The sequence below is a fragment of the Paroedura picta genome, chromosome 4 (genome assembly GCF_049243985.1).
Source record: "Paroedura picta isolate Pp20150507F chromosome 4, Ppicta_v3.0, whole genome shotgun sequence".
NCBI classification, from domain to species: Eukaryota; Metazoa; Chordata; class Lepidosauria; order Squamata; family Gekkonidae; genus Paroedura; species Paroedura picta.
In genome coordinates this window covers 63,769,324-63,790,846 of record NC_135372.1, presented here as the reverse complement: position 1 = coordinate 63,790,846, position 21,523 = coordinate 63,769,324, and the positions used below count along the sequence as shown (strand labels likewise).

Genomic DNA, 21,523 nt, shown 5'->3' with positions numbered 1-21,523 from the left:
TGTCCCCATCTGCAGTGATCTTGGAGCCCAGGAAAATAAAATCTGTCACTACCTCCATTTCTTCCCCATATATTTGCCAGGAATTGAGAGGGCCGGATGCCATGATCTTCGTTTTCTTGATGTTGAGTTTCAAGCCAACTTTTGCACTCTCCTCCTTCACCCGCATCAAAAGGATCTTTTGTTCCTCTTTGCTTTCTGCCATTAAAGTTGTATCATCTGCATATCTGAGGTTGTTATTTCTCCCTGCAATCTTGATCCCAATTTGTGACTCATCTAACCCGCCTTTCTCATGATGTGCTCCGCATACAAGTTCAATAGGCAAGGTGACTGTATACAACCTTGCCAAACTCCTTTCTCAATTTTGAACCAATCAGTGATTCCATGCCCGGTTCTCACTGTTGCTTCTTGAGCTGCATATAGGTTTCTCAAGAGACAGATAAGATACCTATATACTGTAAACATATATTATTACAATACCTTTGCCTGCTAAGGATCTTGCAACTCATGAAAGAAACTGGGCTATGTGTGGAAATATACACACCAACTTGAGAAAAGGAGAAACCACTTTATTTAATCCATGTAAAATTTTACTTCTCCACACAGATAAAAATATGCATTCAGAAGTGGATGCTATTGATAATTCAAAATCTTATTCTGATTAGGATAGACCAGTCTTTCTCAAGTTTTTTACCCTTGAGAAACCCCTGAAACATTTTTTCAGGCTTCAAGAAACAACAGAAGTGGCGCGATCATGTAGAATATGGTTGGGAAGCATAGCTGTGGACATGCACACCCAGGCTTCTCCCCATCTCACCCCCTTCAGGCCCATCACTGGCCATGTGGAGATGGATAGGTCAACATGGTCATATATGGTCATATCACCCAATAAATGTTTAACAAATCAAAACTATATTAAAAATTAATTAACTCTCACTGATTCAGGAAATCCTTCCAGGGCCATCAAGAAACCCCAGGGTTTCACAAAACCCTGGTTGAGAAAGATAGAGCAACCTGGTGGTAGTTGTTCTGGAGAATTCTGAACAATTTATTATTTATTGTTTAATAATATGGGTTTCATGTTGCCATAACCAGGGCCAGGGCCTTTTCAGTTCTGGCCCCTACCTGCTGGAATAAGCTATCAGAAGAGCTGAGGGCCCTGCTGGAGCCGTCCCTGCAAAACGGAACTCTTCCACCAGGCGTTTGGTTAGGGATGATGAGCTCTAGTAATAACATCACCCAGGTCCCTCTCTAGAATCCCCCCCAAATTCCAAACCCTTAATGATAGTCCAGTTTTTACAACTGAGAGTGTCTCAACAGCACTGAATAGTCTTACCATCTAGCAACTGGTCTCAATGTTTTAATTGGTTTTGTTTTAATTCCTATTTTTAGATGAGAGTTTTCATATTGTTTTATATTGTTTTTAGGAATTATTTTGTGGTTTTATTTGAAACTGTTTGAAACTTCCATGAGCCAGCTATGCCAAGAGGTGAGGTCAAGAAATCCCTAAACGAATAAATAATTTCCCCCATAGTTGCTGTGTCTGTATCCTATAAACTGCAAACAAAACCACACATTTTTTCCATCAACACCACCTCCCCTGCTTTCCCCCAGAGGGCCCCCTCAGGTCTCTTACAAAGCTGATGCTGGGAGCTAGAAAACTTCTAAACAGACACCATGGCAATGTGGGCTGAAGTATGGAGAGTAAACTGAATGAATTTGTCTCCCCACATTCTTCTACCAGCAGAATTTCTGCTGACTTAAAAGCCTTCATAGGTGCAAGATGAAAGTGCCAATTATGTAATTTGATTCTTCCTCTTCATTGCATTCCTCCCATACTTGTGGCACTTCATCCACAAAGTTTCCGAGTATCCCACCATCACCTTTTCTGAGGTCTCAAGGGACTGCCATGAAATCCAAGGAGTAAAACAAGACTTTATATGTTCATAAAACTTCTCTTTGTCATATCAAGCCTAAGTATTGCATTAATTCAATCCCTCCCTGAAATTTGAGTATTTGTTTCCTGAAGGCTTTTCATGATGAGTTTGACCATTTCTGGAAATTTTACATCTCTAGGTCTTCTAATTCTTTTTACCAAAGATGGTGCTTAATTGCTGTTTAGAAGACTGCAATTAACAAAGATCTTGTTTGTTCACACCATTTTCAGTTGAATTCATTTTAATACAAATAACTAAAAGTTAATAACCTGCTAATTTAATTTTGCTTAACAGTAAGATTACCATTCTACTTTTATATATTTACTATATAAAGGTTCATTTTGCAGTATAGTTACCTTGGTTCTACCAATTAACTTATTTTTCCAGCTGGTGTTAATTTGTGTTAGACTGTTCTGTGAAATTAATTTGCTGTTTATCACGTAATCCCTTTATATACACAGGACTGTTCCACCACCAATTACCTAGAGTTCTAAAATATCTGGTTGAGTTAAATGTTTTTGGATTCCTGTTTGCATTCCTATTCAGCCAACAGATGTAATCTGTAGGAACTGAAGGAACAGTAATAGTTACCTACCAGAATTAAAATTGCAATCTGTGGGAACCAGGGCAGGAGAAAGGCAAAATAAGATTTAATTCTCCATTCTAGCACAAACCACTGTTCCTCTGAACTTTCAGATGCCATAGGCTGTGCTGCCCTTTACATCAGTAGGACTTCCATAACTGTATTTTGACACCACTGCAGTATTCTGTGCCTATTTTGCTTCCTTTTACTGCTACAGCTTCAGATGTAGTACTTGGGGGGGAGGTGTTGAGGAAATAAACTATATATACCGGGATAATGCCTGTTAGTTACAAGGCAGGCCCAAAAGAGACAATAACAGAACACCACTAGCAGTCACATACAGCCCTCAACTCAAAACAGTTCAATGCATCATCAATGACCTACAACCTCTGCTGAATAATGACAGTTCTCTTTCACAAGCACTGAGGGAGGGACAGACCTTTTCTTACAGACAGACAGCTCCCCCTTATAATCTTAAGCAACTTCTTACCCACAATAATACAACATCAAACTTGAACTGGTACCAGACCCTGCAATATTGTGGTGGACTTAACAACATCAGATATGCCATCTCAGGCTCATGTACTTGCTCATCTTCTATCACTGTTTATTCCATTAAATGACAACAATTCCCTTCAGTTTTCTTCATAGGACAAAGTCCAACCCTCCCTCGAAAGATAAATGGACACAAATCTGACATTAAGAGGCACAAAAATGAGAAACCTGTAGGAGAACAATTCAGCCTTCCAGGACATTCAGTGGGTGGCCTCAACATAGCTGCTTTATTAAGAAAGAAACTTCAGGAACAGCCTAGAAAGGGAAACTGCTGATTTACAAGTTACCACAACACTCAGAATAATGGAATCCCCAGGATTTAACAGAAATATGTGAACCTCATTCAATCGTTACATCTGTATTCTCACCAATCTCCCAGAGGGGCTATACATCATCTTTATTTTTATTTTATTTCTTATTTCGAATAGTAGATTGTAACACAGTTTAATGAATATTAGAATGCAATGTACCTTGGAATGGCAGATTGGAATGTATGTCTCCAGTCTGGGGACAGAAGAGAAACTCTAAACACTCAAAGTAGTCTGAAAGGTCGGCTCCACATTTGAGAGCAGATGGATAGAGCATCATGACAGGGTCTCAGTTAATTACTGTCAGCATTCCACTATTAAGTGTGCATCTGCCTCCAATTTTGATATATTTATTTCCTTCAGTATGTCCCCCCCCCTCGAATGCAACCCAAACAAATGACAGTATAAGCAAAGCTTGTTAGTCCCATTTGGTCCTTGTACCTGTTAAACATCTTCATTATGGTGTATGCTAATCTGCTGCTCACCCTAAGCCTTTATGTATGCACTGTTAACTTCCATTTCAATGTATCTAAAGATGGATGTGTGCATGAAGAAGTTATCCCTTTAAGGTGCCACTGGACTGAAATTTTGTTCTGAGTTTTTTCTGGTTTGTGTGTGTATATGTACATTTCACTCATACAATGTGCACAAATTGTTGAATGTACACTGTTGAAAAATCAGGATTGCCTCTGCTATAGCGGGTAAATGGCTCTTGAGTAAATTGGAGAGTTTACAGAGAGAGAGCTTTATAGAGGGCAGGCAGGGAGTGCCTCAAAGAATCAGAAACCTATTCAACTTTTTGATAGACCTGGAAGCAAGAATATTCATATGCTCCATTAATGGCACCATCAAGAAGTGGTTTAAAAGAAACAAATGGAAATGCATTATGAAATCATGGAGAATACATAAGACAAAAGCAACATTTGTCCATTTGGCGGGGGAGAGCAGTTGCCTGAATTTTAGTTTAATTTAGATAGATATCAGTAAATGTAAATGAATGTTCTTACAAAATGACTCTGACTCCACCTTAACTGCCTCCTGTTGACACTGGCTCATCAGAACTCAATAGTAGCCACTGACAGCTAGAAAGATTTTGTCCTGCTTATCATGCTGCCTATGAAAGCAAATACATGTCCACTTGCAGAGATTAACATTAAAACGCCATCATTGTATGAATGGAGTTCCCCATTTGTTTAGGTGGGCCTGACCACATATGTATTCTTCTGTGGATGGGAAGCTTATAAAAGCAGCATCTCTGTACCTATAAAGAGCCCCTGAACTGGGACAAATTATCTGCTGCTTTTTAATTTAAAAAATTTTGGAGTGTTCTGCAACTTGATCCTCCCAAGACAAATTACCCAAGGACAGTGGTAGATCCAAGTCCTTGCAATTCTGCATTTCTCTAATGATCGAATAAGAGAAGTCAGAATGGATGCAATATATACCTGGTATCATCCCAGTCAGGGTTAATTCCAGTGAGGGATCCTCTAGAATCTGTGGAGTATTTGTAAACCACTAGCAGGCACTGTTTACAAAGCTCTACTATTCGCTGGCAGCACTGGAGTTGATCGGCAGTCACTGCGTCTGTGCTTTTACTGAATATTGTCTCCCAGGAGCTCCTGTTGGCATGGAAACAGACATGACCTCATGTTTTCTGTCACAAATGGCAATCTAAAAGCTTTACTGCTCTACATGAGAAACTTTGCCATGGAGAAGTAAGAGAAATAAAGCACGACCTTGCCCATTTGCAGAAAAATGCCAACCATATTTCCCCAGCTGCTGGTAGGAAATATAAAAACACTAATTAAGAAGTTAATCTTCATTTTTGAAGAAGCCTGAAAACAGTCATCCACTGAGTGCCTAAGTGCCTCCACGGCACAATTGTTTAGGTTTAGCACCAAGAAGATCCATGCTAACATCCTTCCAGTATAATACAAAATGGCACTGACCAAGGTTCAATCAACCCTCTGAAACTGTGGTGCCAAACCAACAAATAGAAGAAGAGTTGGTTCTTATAGGCCACTTTTCTCTACCAGAAGTCTCAAAGCGGCTTGCAATTGCCTTCCCATTTCTCTCCCCACAACAGACACCTTGTAACGTAGGTGAACTGAGAGAGCCCTGATATTACTGCTCGGTCAGAACAGCTTTATCAGTGCTGTGGTGAGCCCAAGGTCACCCAGCTGGCTGTATGTGGGGAAGTGGAGAACCAAACCCAGCTCACCAGATTAGAAGTCCGCGCTCCTAACCACTACACCAAGCTAGCTCAGTGTAAATGAAGGTATTACCAGACCAGTATATAGGTTTTCATACTGAAAAACCTGTGTCAATTATGAAAGAAAGAAAATAACATGTCTTATCAAAATACAAAAGTTCCAAAGTCATGCATCTGGCAGATATAACTGTTGTTAGTTTGGCTTCAATAATGAGTATCCAACATATATCTATACATACATAACTCTTACTAGAAAAAGTTCAGATAGCAAAAGAGAATGCTAAGTAATTAGAAGACTGTGCTTAATTCATCTATTTTTACAGTTTTTTAAAGCTTGAGATCTGTATTTACCAACAGAGTTGCAGTGTGTTGATCTACTAAACAGTGTAACTATGTCTGCATCATTTCATAAGATAATGCAATGCATTTTTTCCTAGTGTTTCAACATAATAAAACAGCACTTTCTAAACTCAGTGGGAGGGCTGCTGGGTGGGCCTGAATATATACTGGAGAGGATCCATGGATAAGTTTTAGTCATGCTTGCAATTTGAGCTGATGATCTTATCTGGAGTCAAAAACAGAATTTCTTCCCAGGATATATTTCAAGGTTTGCTTGCTTCTGTTATAGTGTGCACATTCTCAAGGGACTTGCTTGCTTTTTTCTGATCTGTAAATTGTAGTATATTACAACTGACTTGGAAGGGACAGGGGATTGACCTGGAAGGCATAGAGCAGATTATATAGCTAAACTGGTTTCTTCTGTCCTGCTGATTGGAATGCTGCTTCATTTAACTCTATACAGTGAAGCCAAAAATCTACCAGAATTAAGAACAAAATCACGAGGTATATCAGACAATATTAAACAACAATTTGAATACTAAGAGAGGTGCTTGACATATCAAACTGCAGAGAAAAAGCTGAAATATCATTTCAAGGGACTTGTTTCCTGATGTTTTTAGAAGTGGAATCATCACAGCAGCAAAATCTTGTTTGTCTGCCAAACAATTAACAAAGAGCTCTGTTGCTATGAAGGGAACCAGCTCCTTCAAGACCTATTTATCAATGGCTGAACGAGCCAAGCAACAGAGCCAATCCCCGTGTCTAAATAGATCTAAGGACACAGTCACAAAAGATGCTAAGAACAGAGTTTTCTTTTCCTGGATCTGTAAACAAGCCAAAAGTGACGACGATCAGAATCTGAATCCGATCAGGAGGTCTGAATGAGAGAATATCTCACTTCTCTTTGGTCAAAACACACCAAAAAGTGACAGAGATGAAGACATTCTTAATACTACGTGAAAGTGTTATAGGGCTCAAAGTTTCACATTATGCGGCTTGCTTGGAGCAGGTGGTCACTTGCTATGGTGGTAAGTGCAAGCACCGAGACATGTCTGACCCTTGGGGTGACGCCCTCCAGTGTTTTCATGGCAGACTCAATACGGGGTGGCTTCCCAGTGCCTTATCAAGGTGCAATTAACTGCACAGTACACGTCATTCTGTGATTCTTTTCATTTCCCCCCTCTCACAGAAAGCAGCCTTTGGATCTGTAACTTAAAGACAGATATTTGTTTGTTTGTTTAGCTGGAGGGGAGAAGACTTTTTAAAACCCTTTTTAAGGGAAAAAAAATCTGCCTCTCTCCAGCTGTGCTCAGCCCCACTGGGGAAAGCTTACAGGTACTGCATCTTTTCCCAAATGGGCCAAGGCAGCTTGCAGGGAGATATCTTCAGCACTAAACAAACAAAACAGTTAGAATCTTCCCTTATCCCAACATTGATCTACTCCCTTAAAGCTGGGATCTCAGCTGTTCTTTTCTGTGAAGTCTTGTTGGGAAAACTGCAGCACTATGCACAAGGAGGCATAGTGGATAAGGAGGTGCTGGGATGGTCTATGATCTACCCACGTGTTCCAGCTAATTCACATGATTTGCAACGTGCTCATGTTACCAAGATAATGTGGAAATCAATAACTGGAGAACAGTCATTCCAAAAAGGTAACAGGTAGATTATACCTAACCATCAGAGAAATGTAGAAAGCATATTAAAATTTACAGATTTTCAAAAAAAAAAAATTTTAAGCATCAGTCACATCTCTACCCTAACTATCCCTCAAAGAGCTCAGGGTAGTAAATATGGGTTTACTGCACCAGGCCCCCATAACTACCTTTGAAGGTGGGTTAAGCTGAGCAGTTATGGCTTAACCAACATCATCCAGTGAACTTCATGGTAGAGAAGGGTTTAGAATCTGGCTTTCCCTGTTTCTTATCTAATGCTACCATCCATTACTAGTAAAACCCCAGTCATGTGCCTTTCAGAAGTATGGACAAAACAGCAGAGATTAAAGGCATCTTTTACCAAAAGATCAGAAAGCTTCCAAAGCATGCAGGGCACTGCACAAAAGGGTTGCAAAAGTAAGGCAGCAGAGTGGCAGGGAACCTTGGTTCATCCTAACCTTGGTTTCAAAGTTTTAACAACACAAAGGTTGATGCTGACAGATTTCAGCAGATATAGCCTGAAAGATACTGAATTCATCATTATCACAGCTACATTGAGGCCAGAAGCCCCCTGGAGACAAACAAGTCTCTAACATGCTGCTCCCTACGGTGCTCCTGGACTCCGATCAAGCTGTTCTGCTGCAGACCAACATGGCTACCCTCTGAAGCCATCATTATCCCAGCACCAGGAACAGGGAACAAATATTTTGAGAAGTCACTGATTTGTAAGTGGAGTTACCAGTACGAAGTGGGGGGTGGGGGATAACTCCACTGCAGCAACAAAAACATGTGCTTTCCATCAGGGAAAAAAATCACATGAGTTATTATATACATGTGTCTTACCCTGAATTACAGAAACAATTCCACAGGCCCTGTCCGTGGCTCCACAGAAGGCGATTAAAGACACGGTTAAAAAGTCGGTACAAATGTAAACATTCGACATCTGAAACTCTCCAGATTCTCTGCAGAATGGAACGAACGCTTGCTTTCACAATGTCTAAAACCTAGGGAAGTATTTTAGATAAAAAGGAGGCGGTGATGAGGGAAACACTGGCAAAAATCATCAAGGAAAACAAAACATAATTTTTACTTCTTAAGATTAAATAAAATTAAAGCAGCTTTTAGAATTTGGCGCATTGCTGTTACGTAGCTTTGTGTTACCTGTTCGTTTTATAGAACTGTAAAGCAATTTTGAAAAAATATATATATTATTCCAAATACCTTCTCAATTATTCCCCTTTGGGTGCTTTGAGACAAACATAATCTGATAAGCCCCCTAAGAAAGCCCACTTTCTAAACTGAAGCATAGTATTTCCCCAAGGAAGCCCAAACCAGTTTTGTGCAGCACTGACTAGACAACACCCAGTGATGTAGCTCAAACCAACTTCCCTTCTCTATCCAACACAATTCTCCAACTATGTAAAAAAAGAATGGTTGTGGTGGTGATTTTTAAATAAAGCAAAGAAAGAACTGAATGAATATAAATGCTGCCCTCAAAAAAAAATGAAAATAAAGGGGGCAGGCAGCCTGCCTGAAACACAAGAGAGAGGCCAGAACAATGGAGTGCATCAGTGTTTGACATGACTGGTCAATAAGCCTGTCATTGACATTCCTGTCACAGGGGGAAGTCAGACTCTCCCTGTTGATACAGATATATACTCCTATACCCCATCCATATGCACATTTGCTCAGAAGTATTTAATGGGGCTTACTCCCCATGCAATTGTTGATAGTTTCCCAGATTTAATTACCTTTTTAGAGAGCCACTACCTGCTTATTTTCAAATCTCCTGCACTGCCTCACCATCTAAAAGAGTGCCCTAGGTAGATTAATGGATCAGAACTATTGACTAATGCTGACAAGCGTTAACTGCCTGCAGCTCCCCCTGACTTCCCAGTGTCTTACAAAGGCAGATTGTGGAGACAGATTTTGAAAGAGACTTCTTTAGTCTGATTATACAGGAAGGAAAGCAAGACTAAAAGGCCAGCCGATCCCTACCCTTTTAAATGTCTACAGGGCTTCTGTTTGCAAGATCGGTACATAGGGATCACAGCACAGAACAGCAGTCTTAATGAAGATCCTATTTGATGTCTCACCTGGTGTTTTTAACAAAAAAAATTACCGTGCCATTTTTTTCTTTTTTTGAGGAGTGGATGTTTGTACAGTTATCATGCAGCATAAAATCTGTGGTCTATAAACAAGAGGCCACTTTAAAGGGCCAGGTGGCAATTCAGAACTCAGTTATACATAAGAAAATGAAACTTCTAGACACATGAAATCCACTCTTCCTGCTTTAGGACAGTAGCTGCTTTGTTTCAATTCATTTCAGTGTTAACTACAAGTTGCTGGTGCAATTTCTTGTTGCAATTAACTTATCAATTCCAATTTTCTGTAAGAGGTTCACAGGCTAAATGGTGGACCAGCAGCTTCTATTCAACATCAAAATGTTAAACTGTACACATAAGATGACTGCTGAGACCATTTGTGGCTTCAAGGCTAATTGTGTACAAATTAAGCAATGGACTGATTTCCAGAGGCACTTATTCAGGAAGATATACAGCAGCACAGGGTATTACACAATTTCCCCCTACATGTACCAGTGCAAATGGATGCCAGGTACCTGCATGCACCCCACCACCAGATACCTCTAGTAGTTGTGTTAACAAAATGCATAAGAATGATGGCAAAAGACATTTCACAACTTTTACAATAATATTTTGTTACAAGCCTAATATGCTCTCAAAGCCCCGCCCCCCAAGTAAAAGAATCAGTCATAACAGTCTGAAGAAGTCTGGTGCAGCAACACTGCTGAACCTAAGCAGATCTGGGTGTATCCAACAATCACCTGGGAGACACATGGACACCTTCTGTTCCAAGGAAGAAAAGTAAGATAATCCATGTGTAATAAATAAAATGAGCAGCTTTTGTTTGAAAAATCACTGCAATAGGAAAAAAATAATGACCATTACTCTGTCATGGTGTTGTTTCCAATGACTAACACACAGTGGAAAAAAAGACCACTCACCTTTCGCTGTTTTACAGAATCTAGCTTTATCAACCAGTATGAGGCCACTTTTGATTTGTGGTATTTCCAATTATCCATAATCTATACAGAGATGCAAAAAACATTAAGAAAGAATGATGGAACTGTCTGAGAAAATTTTATTATTGACAAATTACACAATACAATGGTTTCAGAGGTTAAGAATGAACTTGTTTATGGTAAGAATGAGCTTGATTTTTAATTGGTTTTACATGCCAATCCTTCTACTTTTGTGTACTGTAGAAATTGAAAACTGCCTCCATTGTGGTGTTTATGTATCCAATCACAGAAGGGTGCAGACTTCATTGCCTGCTTCTCACCTCAGTCCTACAATAGCAATGTAAGATGTTTCCCTCAGCTAAAAAGCCCAGGATAACAATACTTTCATACTAAGAGAAGGAATTCAGCACTAATTTGACCACTACCGTGGGTAATTCATGGGTCACTGCGGAATTTAAAGCTTTACCTGAAGATACCAGTCCTGTTATGCTTTAGCATCTAAATTATCTCATGATGAATTAAATTGTTCTCAACATCACCTTCAACTCCATGTAGACTTGGAATGTCCTAGACTGCATAAACAGGTCCAAAGTTCAAGCATGTGACCACACACAATGTGATCAAATCTGTGGATACTTAATCTGGAGGCAAGGATCATGGACAGACAAGACAGAACCTCCTCCAAATAATCTGAGGGTAATAAAACCTAAATAATAAAAGGAATGTCTGTAGCTTTAAGACACAGGTGCCCTCAGTGGTCATTGCTAGGCTACCACAACAGGATTTGAGCCTTTGGGGGAGTCAGAACTAGCAGCAGACATCAGGTGACTAGCTATTATGCAAACTGCATGACTCCCCCTGGTCCATCTAACTGCTGCTGTTCAGCAGCAGCTGCCCCTCAAAAGTCAGTTTAGTGGTTAGAGCTTCAGTCTAGGATTGAGAGACTCAGATTCTATTTTGCTGTGAAAGCCCACCTCGGGGCTGTAAGACAGTCTAAGTCTGTATTATAAAGATTGCTTTTGGTCCCCATTGAGGAGAAAAGCAGAATACAAACAAAGTATATGACTAATAAATAAAGCTCAAGATGGGAGATAGAAAGGCAAATTGGTTGACAATGGGCAGGACAGAAGGAAGCAGGAAAATTGAAGATTTTCCAGGAGGGTTTCCAGGAGGACAGAAAGAAATAATGTGGGGAGGGGGTACAAGAGAAAGTGAGGTGCACTCTGCAAATCATTGTGGCCCACCACACAACTAGGCCAGGCTCAGCCAGCAGTGCATAACTTAATCAGAGTTTTCACAGGGAGAGGGAAGGAAGGAAACCTGAAAAAAGGAAAGCAGATGAACATAGGTTAGCTGGTGGATGAGGAGGAGAGAATGAAAAGGGAGAGTATGGGGGCTTTCAGTGAAGGGAAAGAGAAAATAGGTGGTAGAAGAAAATGAGATGCTAGCTCAGGAACTGGCCGAAGTGGTAACAGCTATGAAACTAAATAAGGCCCCAGGCCCAGATGGCCTTTCCGCAACTTATTATAAGAAATTAAATCATATATTATTACCAGTTCTGACACAGATGTTGAATGAGGTAGTGGACAATTCTGGAAAATCACTCCCCAAATCGTGGCAGCAAGCGTCGATAACACTCATATACAAAGAAGGCATGAACTCATTATCGCCAAATGCTTATAGACCAATATCACTACTTAACGTGGATTATAAAATTTTTGCAAAGGTCTTAGCAGAAAGACTGAAGAAATGCCTTAATGAAATCATCCACCCAGATCAAACAGGATTCATGCCCAAAAGGCACATGAAAAACAACGTCAGATTTGTCCTTAATGCAATGGAGGTGGTCCGTACTAAAGGAATCCAAGCAGCTTTTGTGTTTTTAGACGCTGAAAAAGCTTTTCACAAGGTGCAATGGAAGTTCCTATTGGCCACGCTTACCCAACTAAAATGTGGGGACAATTTCTGGAACCTAATTAAGCACGTATACTCAAAGCAGGAGGCAAGAATTTTGGTTAATGGAATGTTAACTAAGGACCCTATCCAAATTGGGAAGGGAACCAGACAAGGATGTCCGCTATCCCCTCTACTATTCAACCTGGTATTGGAGTCACTAGCTCGTAAAATTCGAGCAAACGCAAAGCTCTCAGGACTTATGATTGCTGGAGAAGAATTTAAACTCAAAAGCTATGCTGATGATGTTGTTTGTGTATTAACCAATCCAATCTCCACCTTAGAATTGTTGTTTGAAGAGATAAACACTTTTGGGAAACACTCTGGATACAGGGTAAACCTCTCTAAAGCCAAGGTTACGCTATTCGGCATGTCTGACTTGAATATAGAGATAACCAAAAGGGCATTAAGGTGTGAGATCAACCCCAAAAAGATTAAATATCTAGGAGTCCAAATTGGAAACCGCTCTGATACCTTGTTTGCAAACAACTACGGGGAGCTCTGGTTACAAATCCAACAGGACATTAAGAAGTGGAACAGCCTGAACCTTTCGTGGTCAGCAAGAATGGCCACAGTAAAAATGTCAATATTACCAAAATTTAACTTCCTCTTTCAAACCCTGCCAATAGATATCAACAACTCTGTGGTAAATAAATGGCAGTCTGAAATAAATAAGTTCATCTGGAACTATAAGAGGCCAAGAATTGCCTTTAAAATTTTACAAGATGACAAGAAGAGAGGGGGACAGGGTGTCCCAAATCTAAAATTATACCTACATGCGGCAACACTGACAGCAGTGGCAGATTGGATAACTGACCCAACGACAAGAGACTTGGTGTTGGAAAAGGTAGATAGTAAGCAAAGCTTTCATGAAATGCTCTGGCCCTCCCTGAAAACAAAAGGAAAGGAAAAACCTAAGGTCAACTTTTGGACAAGATCTCTTTTAAAGATCTGGAATAAATACAAAAAAAGACTTTGCTCCTCATCATATTTATTGAAATCGCCAATAGAGGCGTATTTTTCCAGACAGCAGCAAAAAAGAATAACATGCCCAATGTACAAGGACTTGTTAACGAGAACAGGTGAGCTCAAGAGTCTGCAAGAATTAAACAAAGAAGGATATGAGCTACGATGGATGGAGTACAATCAACTGAAAGCCAGACTAAAAACAGACTTTGAGATTCGAGTGGACAAAAACTCGCCTCTTAGTGATTTCGAAAACATGTTACGGCTCAAAAAACCACACCTACAGGGCCAGATCTATAAACTTCTTTTGAAATACGAGACTGAGTCGGAACAAGTAAAGAATTGTATGATTAAATGGATGCAAACCCTGGGCTCCATAATTGCTATGGAGGAATGGGAACGAGTTTGGACCAAAATTCCTAAACAAACCAACAGCCAGATTTTAAGGGGAAACTGGTATAAGATGTTTTATAGATGGTATATTACTCCAAAGGTCATTGCAAAAATCTCAGATAGGTTTGATAATAAATGTTGGAAATGTAATAAAGCAATAGGTTCCTTTTATCACATGTGGTGGAATTGTGAGAAAGCAAAAAAGTATTGGGCTAAAATACATATGGTGTTACAGGAAATATTTAAAATGCGATACCCAATGAAGCCTGAATCTATGTTGCTAAATTTCCACCCAAGTGCTTTATCAAATTCTTCTAGAATCCTCTTCTTCCATGCAACAACGGCGGCACGATTGGTGTGGGCGAAGCACTGGAAGGCGACCGAGACTCCAACTATCTCTACATGGCTTGACAAATTAGCGGACTTAGCAAAAATGGCAAGACTCACTAACATGGTTAAGAAGAAACCACCGGAAGAATATGAAGAACAGTGGAGTGATTATCTGGACTTTCTTAAGAAAGACAGCAGTAACTGTTAGGTTAGGACCAATATGCAATGGGAACTGACTATATATTTCTTGAGATAATATTAGACTACACTACGTATGGTATACTTGTATAGACGATGTATAGACAATGAAATAATTACTTATCAGCTGGTCGCTTTTTTCTCTTTTACCTTTCTGTAAATGCTTTATATAATAATAAATAAAATTATTTAAAAAAGAAAAGAAAAGAAAATGAGATGCTCCCAGAAGGCACCCTTCTTGTTTGGAGACATCAATCAAACAAGCCCTGGTGCTATACTGTACCAAGTTCTCTACCATCACTCAGCGCATTCTGATCAAACCATGTAAACACACACACACACCGTGTGCAGAGAGACTCAAAATATTTAGTGCATGGTTTGGGGGGTGACTAAACTCACAACTTCTTAATTATGCCCCAAACTCTATTATGAACATATGAAACTGTGTTTTACTATGCTAGACAATAGGTTTACCCAGCTAGCTTGACTTTGATGGTCAGCAGTTCCTGAGCTCCCAGACAAAAGATTCTTGCAGTCCAGACACCCATGATCTTTAAATGGGAATGCTGAGTCTGAACCGGAGGATTTGCACTTAACCACAGCAGCGTCCTCCCGGCAAAACATTTTCATCAGCAAAACATTCTCATCAGTCAGTTACTCCCTACTGATTCCCATTTTAAACTGTCTGCGGTTTCTAGTGCACATTTGTTCATTCCCGGGTTATAGTTCTAGTTTAAATAGAACATAATTTTGCAGCACAAAAGTTGACAATTCTGCTAGATGTTCTTTCCTGCTGTGCCACCAGATGGCGTAGAAAAATGGAAAAGCAAAAGTCTAGCTAGGTGAGCAAGGGAAGGAGAAAAGGGTCTTTTAAAAATCTTCCCGTTTCCAGGTAGAGTGCAGGGAGTTTCATATTACTTTCCTCTCTTAAGGATTGCTACCTTCTAAACAATTCAAGACAAGGCTCAGAATAATTGACATGCAACACCAAAATACCTTTGCAAGCAATAAGGGAATATAAAGTTTACAATTGCTCCAGGATTAAATAATTCAACACTGACATGCTTGTCTGTCAGTGCTACCCCTCAGTAACAACAAAAGGAATTAATAGCCACTGTGATAGACTGAGAATAAACTGGTAAGGAGAGGCTCAAATCCCTAATAACATCTGAAAAATGATCCCAAAGCCCAACACAGCATTAGTGCTCTGGAGCAACTGCAGCACATGAAATGTGACCACAGCAGAATGTTTTTGAAATCTGGAGCCAACTTTGTAATCAAAAAATAGTAGACACCTAACCTTGGAAGATTATTTTGTACTTTGGGTTAACACAGGAACAACCACAAGGTCTCCTTGGGTATGTGAACACACCCACAATATGGTGAGGAAAGTGACAAAAAAGAGGAAGTGCGGAATCGTAGTGGAAGAGAAGAATTCATAAATCAGGTGGGAGCAGGATAAAAATACACTGCCAGTCAATTCTTACAAATCATGGGCAATCATGGGCATCTGCATAACCAGGGGGAAATACAGCTGCTGCTTCTGTGCGGCAGAAACTGACAATGTGACCCAATCCTTAGGTCAGGGGTAGTCAAACTGCGGCCCTCCAGCTGTCCATGGACTACAATTCCCAGGAGTCCCTGCCAGCGAATGCTGGCAGGGGCTCATGGGAATTGTAGTCCATGGACAGCTGGAGGGCCGCAGTTTGACTACCCCTGCCTTAGGTCCTTTGTGCATAGCCAATTGCATATATGTGTTGCAATTTCATACTGTGGCACTAGGTGGAGCAAATATTGTTAGAAAGATAAAAGTATACTTTTAATAAGGCAAATTCCAAATGTTGAGAGGCAAACTCTTCCAGGCTCACTTAAGAAAAGGTCCAGTAATCTATAAATAACTTTTGGGGAGGAAATGTCTTTTCCCAGACATTTCTCTTAACAGTTCATAATTCTAAGTACCCACAAATCCTCCCATAACTACCTCCCAAGCCTCCAAACTAACCCCTTCCCCAAATTCCCCCAACCATCTGACAGCCACCAGCCAGAGGGGAGAGTTCCTCTCCCTCCCTGTTGTTCCCTCTCTCACTCCTGTCCTAAGATTTTATTACTGAGAAATGAATATTACTATTCATACTCTTCTGCATAGTGGATTGATTAGACATTGGTGGCGCCTGAGACAGGCAGGCCTGTAAAAGGGCCTTGGTATCATTCTTTCTGCTCATCTGTAAACTTACTGTTCATATAATATCAAGTATCCACAAAGTGCCAGAAAACAAAACTCAGTATTACACAGGTATCTTTTCCTACATCATTTTAAATGTTTAAGCTCTTGTATGTGATAATATTTAAAAGATATCTGAGACACTCTGATTCGCAACATGTTAATGCAGGATAAAATGCAAGAAAGAATAATTGGATGTGCAGGACAACTGCTGTGTTATAGTCACACTAGGGGCCAAGCCCGTTGCATTCAGGAATACAACGGGCGCTAGATTGGGGGGCTTCCCCCTCCCCCCTGGACGGCCTCCCCCTCCCCCCAGGGAACTCACTGGCAGGGGCAGCTCTCACATGGCAGAGATCTGCAGCCTCTGAGCCTCGGAGGAAAGTAGGAGGGGTGGTCAGAAGTGGGGGACAGAAGGCAACTAACTGGCTGGCTGCTGGACAGACAGGCAAGCCGGTTGGAGGAGGAGGCACTCAGGGGTGGGACAGCCGCCCTGAGTGGGTGTTAAACGCTGAGTGGCACTTAAGTCATGAGACCCGCTCCTCCTCCAAGGCCTTACCAGAAATATATTATGTGGAACAGATAATGAAAAGTACAAATTAATTTTAGCCTTTAGGAAAGTGGTTCTGAACACAGACACACACAGAGACAGACATACTCTTCTCAAGGGAAAGCATATATTTCTAAGTGTGAGCATTGCAATTTATGCACTATATATGAGTATCCAAATTAAATGTCCCAATGAAGGGAATGTTAAAGATGCTTTCCATCTTGAGGAAAATAAATGTATTTCAAGGTGGTATATAAATCTAAGAAAATAGATAAACAAACAGACTCTAAAGTAATGGAGGGGGAATAGGTCAAGCAATAACTGTTAGCCATGAAGACTAAATGGAAGCCCACATTGGGAGGTTCTGTGTCAGTGGACACCATTTGCTCAGAGGCAAGAGCTGGAATTAGCTATTGCCTTTCTCACCTAACTTGGAGGAGAGAAGAGAACAGAGAATGTGGTTGACTGCCCCGGAAAACAGAATTGTAGACTAGGTAGATCACTAGGTCTCTTCTTATGGCCTTAATACTTACATCGTCAATTATTAATTCCGCTTCTTCCGTTGTTTTCCCTGGAAACCTGATCTTCACGTCATTGAAAACAAGCAGAGTCTCCCTGGTTAGTGTCTCCTCTTGCTCTTTTGCCTTCTGGTGAAGCAGAGTCTCACCCTGGGGAGGGGCACAAAATGGAATGAGAGCCATCTTAGTGAGCCATTACAACAGGCGTAGTCAAACTGTGGCCCTCCAGATGTCTATGGACTACAATTCCCATGAACCAGCGAATGCTGGTTTTAACTCGAGTTTTAAAAGTTTTAACTGGAGTTATAAAAAAAAAAGTTTTAACTGGAGTTAACCGTCGGGTATCCTGTGAGATCAAGCAGGCTTCAAAGAAGGACACATGAATATGGATCAAAGATTTAGAAACAAAGGTGGAGGAACCTTCCTGCTTTCTACCATATTAGCATATTAATAATTGAATTAATAATAAAAAAACCTTCTTATGCAATTAAAAGGGGGCTTATGAAACAATAAATGAAAATGGCTAAAAGAAGAAGAACTGAAAGTTTAGGGTGCGCATCTAAACTGGCTAATGCCTGCTGAAAGAGAAACTGTTATGAAGTAATACGTCATATTGGACTTAATTAACATTATATTTGTGACACTGCATGCTAATTTTGCTCTGAAATTATGTGAATTTATTACTTAGACAACTGTATCTGCTTTGCTTATATTTCCCTGTCTCCCTAGCTTAATGGCTCTGGAGCACTGATTATGCCATCTATATTCACACCACTGTCCTAACTCCTTTTGCTGGGAGGTAAATCCAATCGATCTCTCTGAAACTTACTTCCAAGCAAGCATGCTTACTATCACAGCCCCCGCTTCTGCTGATTTGTGGAATTAATTCTTAATCCAACAGTGACTCTCTAAATCTATTCTCTCTCAACTCAATAACACAAGCACCTCATCTTTCCCAAATAATTACTTTTTCAGCATACTAAGAAATTATTGATTTCCTTTTTTTTTTTACAGTTGGCCAGATGCAGTGCGTTACTTGTGGTTACATAAGCAATAATGCAGTGCTATGCACATGAAACATATTCCATACACTTGCCATTAGTTTCTGGCTTCTCTTCTGCAGATAATTCTATGCATATTATTTAAAGAAATAGAACTCCAGTTCTATCAAAGGGAAACATATGGCCTGAAGCACACTCTCGCTTGCCAATGGAAAAGTCACTCTGCATGACAAACATTCATTGATGTCAGATGCTCCATTTCCAAAATATTTCAACAGTGACGGATTGACTTCACATACATATCAAATACTTCTAATGTCTTGTTTTAGACATTAGACATCTAGACATTCATCTAGAAATCCTAAGTGTGTTCTATCACCTATAACAACTGGCTTGAGGACAGTGCTAAATGACTTAACATTCAAACTGGACTGCGGGTCATTTTAGTGGTGCTTTAGCAGCTGTTATACGTGGCTGCTATCTTCCTAACCATTGCTTTTAATCCTTGCCATTATATAATGGCAGGTCCTATTGTTTTACCCTGTTTTGAAAACCACTCATTGCTCAACAGAACCATTTTGATAGGATACAGATCTCGAAGGACGTATCAATTCACACACACATCTGTCTCATGGATTAGTACCATGTGACTTGTGGAGCCCACCAAGCAATTCCATCCAACTAAGTACAGTAAGGATCTGAAGTGTATGTCAACCCTACTGGAATGTTAGCATCACTACTAACCAGTTAATATAATTTGGTCATGAGGTCACACTGAAGGGTCATATATATATATTGAATGAATAAAATAAAATGTAAGAATGTTTATGTGGAAAGAAGCCATGCCCAGACATTATTTAAATAGCATGGCAAGAAATCACAGTCACTTGGCTCCCTTGCTGAAAAAATTAAGTAAATTAAAGAAATTTTACCACCAGAATGTTTCTTTTGCTTCAGGTTAGAAGTGTGCACCTCCCTCCCCCGGCCTGGTATTTTTTGGTTTGAATCTATTGGACCTGAAAAAAATGTTGGGCTTCCCAAAAACAACAGATCCCAATACCAGTAAGGTATTTGAATCTGGTATTTTTTGGAAATCCTCAATTTTATTAGGGTTCAATAGACCCGTACTGTAGTGGGGGGGGGGGACCAGCAAAACTGCTAAACAAACCCTGATCTTTGGGGTCCATTGAAATCAACAAGCACTTGACCCTGGGGGAGAGCTCTCCCACCAGGCTCAGCCTGGGGACTGCAGGGTTCTCCATGGGGCTGCCACAGGTCCATATGCATATGCCATATGCAGAACCATAAGGAGGGCTTCTGCTCCAGGGCTCTTTAAACCACGGTGCAGCAAAAGCTGCCCCCAGGATCTGTGTATGGTATGGAGGTCTCTCATCCCTGCATGCAGACCTGCGAGGATCAGTTGGGGCACCAGAAGCTGAGAGTTCCTGTCACCCCAGCTGATCTGTACAGCTGAATATGCCCAAATAAAAGCTGGAAAAAATGGCTTTTATTCGGGTCAGCTATACCAGTAGTTGATCAGATCAAAGAATCTGTAGTCAGCTTAACTAATATCTGAAAAATTCCATTCAGCTTTTTGCAGGTATTTTTTCAGCTAGGTTTAGTTGAATGCACACTCTTTCTTCGGTCTATAAAGCAGCAATGGAAAAACCAAGCTCCACAGTAGCTGCCAGTGTAAGAGAACAAAAACAGGCAGCTACCAAGGCAATTTAAACACACTCTGGAACATATCACTCTCAGATCAAGTTGAGCAGTTGGTGAAATTGCTCCACTTGCAGTGTGTCTGTAAGTCAAAGCCTTCCTTTTGTCAGGAACTTATTCATTGTCCTTTGAAACCTTCCTTTGCCTTTCACTTGGCAGAACTTGCCAATCCTTTTCTCTGAGAAAACAAAGAGCACATAAGTGTCAAGTGTTGCTGAGGGGAATTTTCCCTTTCTGAAAACCTTCCCTTTTTGAAAGGTTTTGTTAATTGTGCTCCAGTCCATCCAAGGGTAATACCATCCTGGACAGACACTTTCAATTGGTTCCAAACCATGATCAGGATTCTCCAGGATTTTGGCTGTCTTAACATTTTGTCTTACTCCTGATACCATTTTGTGAATCCATTTTGGGTGCTTTGATTTTATTTTGGTTTAGGAATATCAGTATTTCTGACCATCTTACTGTCACAACTCTCAAAGGACAATAGACATGGTACCTAGACTCTAGAGGCTGGGTCTACCCCACTGAACCATCCTTGTTAATTCCAGTTGAAGCAGAAATAATCGGGGGGGGGATCCTGAAATACTGGGATAGAATATTGTGAATCCCAATATTTTGGGAGTGCCTTTTGCCATTTCAGATATACCAAAGCCAAAATGAAAAGGCAAATTTCAAGTATATTTCATGCATACCTCTAAGCCGCATAAAGTTGCTTTGAAAACCTGAAATTCTGTGTGGTGGTAGTACTTTAGAGATTTTAAAATAAGTTTTGATCCTTGATTGGCTTCTCTGAAATGGCAAGAAGGCTGAAGGAATTCTCTACCCAACCTAGTTACTTGGGGAAAATATTCAAGTGCAATAAAAGCCTATGCCCATTATCTAAGTATAAACTAGCTGCACTTCTGAATTAAACACACCTTTTGTGTGTTTAAAATTTATAATGTATACTTGAACAATCTTAAACTGAATCCATAAACTTTATAGTTAGCTCTGAAAGTGGAAATATAAGGCTTGGATAATTAGAGAATAACATAGTGGAGCCCAAATA

The 21,523-nt window shown here is 40.3% G+C and overlaps 1 protein-coding gene across 10 annotated transcripts in view; it reads right to left on the bottom strand.

Annotated features, from left to right (window-relative positions):
• TTLL7 (tubulin tyrosine ligase like 7) overlaps nucleotides 1-21,523 on the bottom strand; it is a 104,375-nt gene that overhangs the window by 6,459 nt on the left and 76,393 nt on the right. For 8 of the 10 annotated variants that reach the window (XM_077333168.1, XM_077333169.1, XM_077333163.1 and 5 more), the window contains 4 exons: nucleotides 17,771-17,905; nucleotides 10,609-10,689; nucleotides 8,427-8,587; nucleotides 4,826-4,999 (listed from right to left, as the gene is read on the bottom strand). In XM_077333168.1, the coding sequence (XP_077189283.1) occupies nucleotides 4,826-4,999; nucleotides 8,427-8,587; nucleotides 10,609-10,689; nucleotides 17,771-17,905 (551 nt within the window). Of the gene's footprint in view, nucleotides 1-4,825; nucleotides 5,000-8,426; nucleotides 8,588-10,608; nucleotides 10,690-13,355; nucleotides 13,469-17,770; nucleotides 17,906-21,523 lie in introns of those variants that run through there. The other 2 variants (XM_077333173.1, XM_077333170.1) reach the window with 2 other exon arrangements.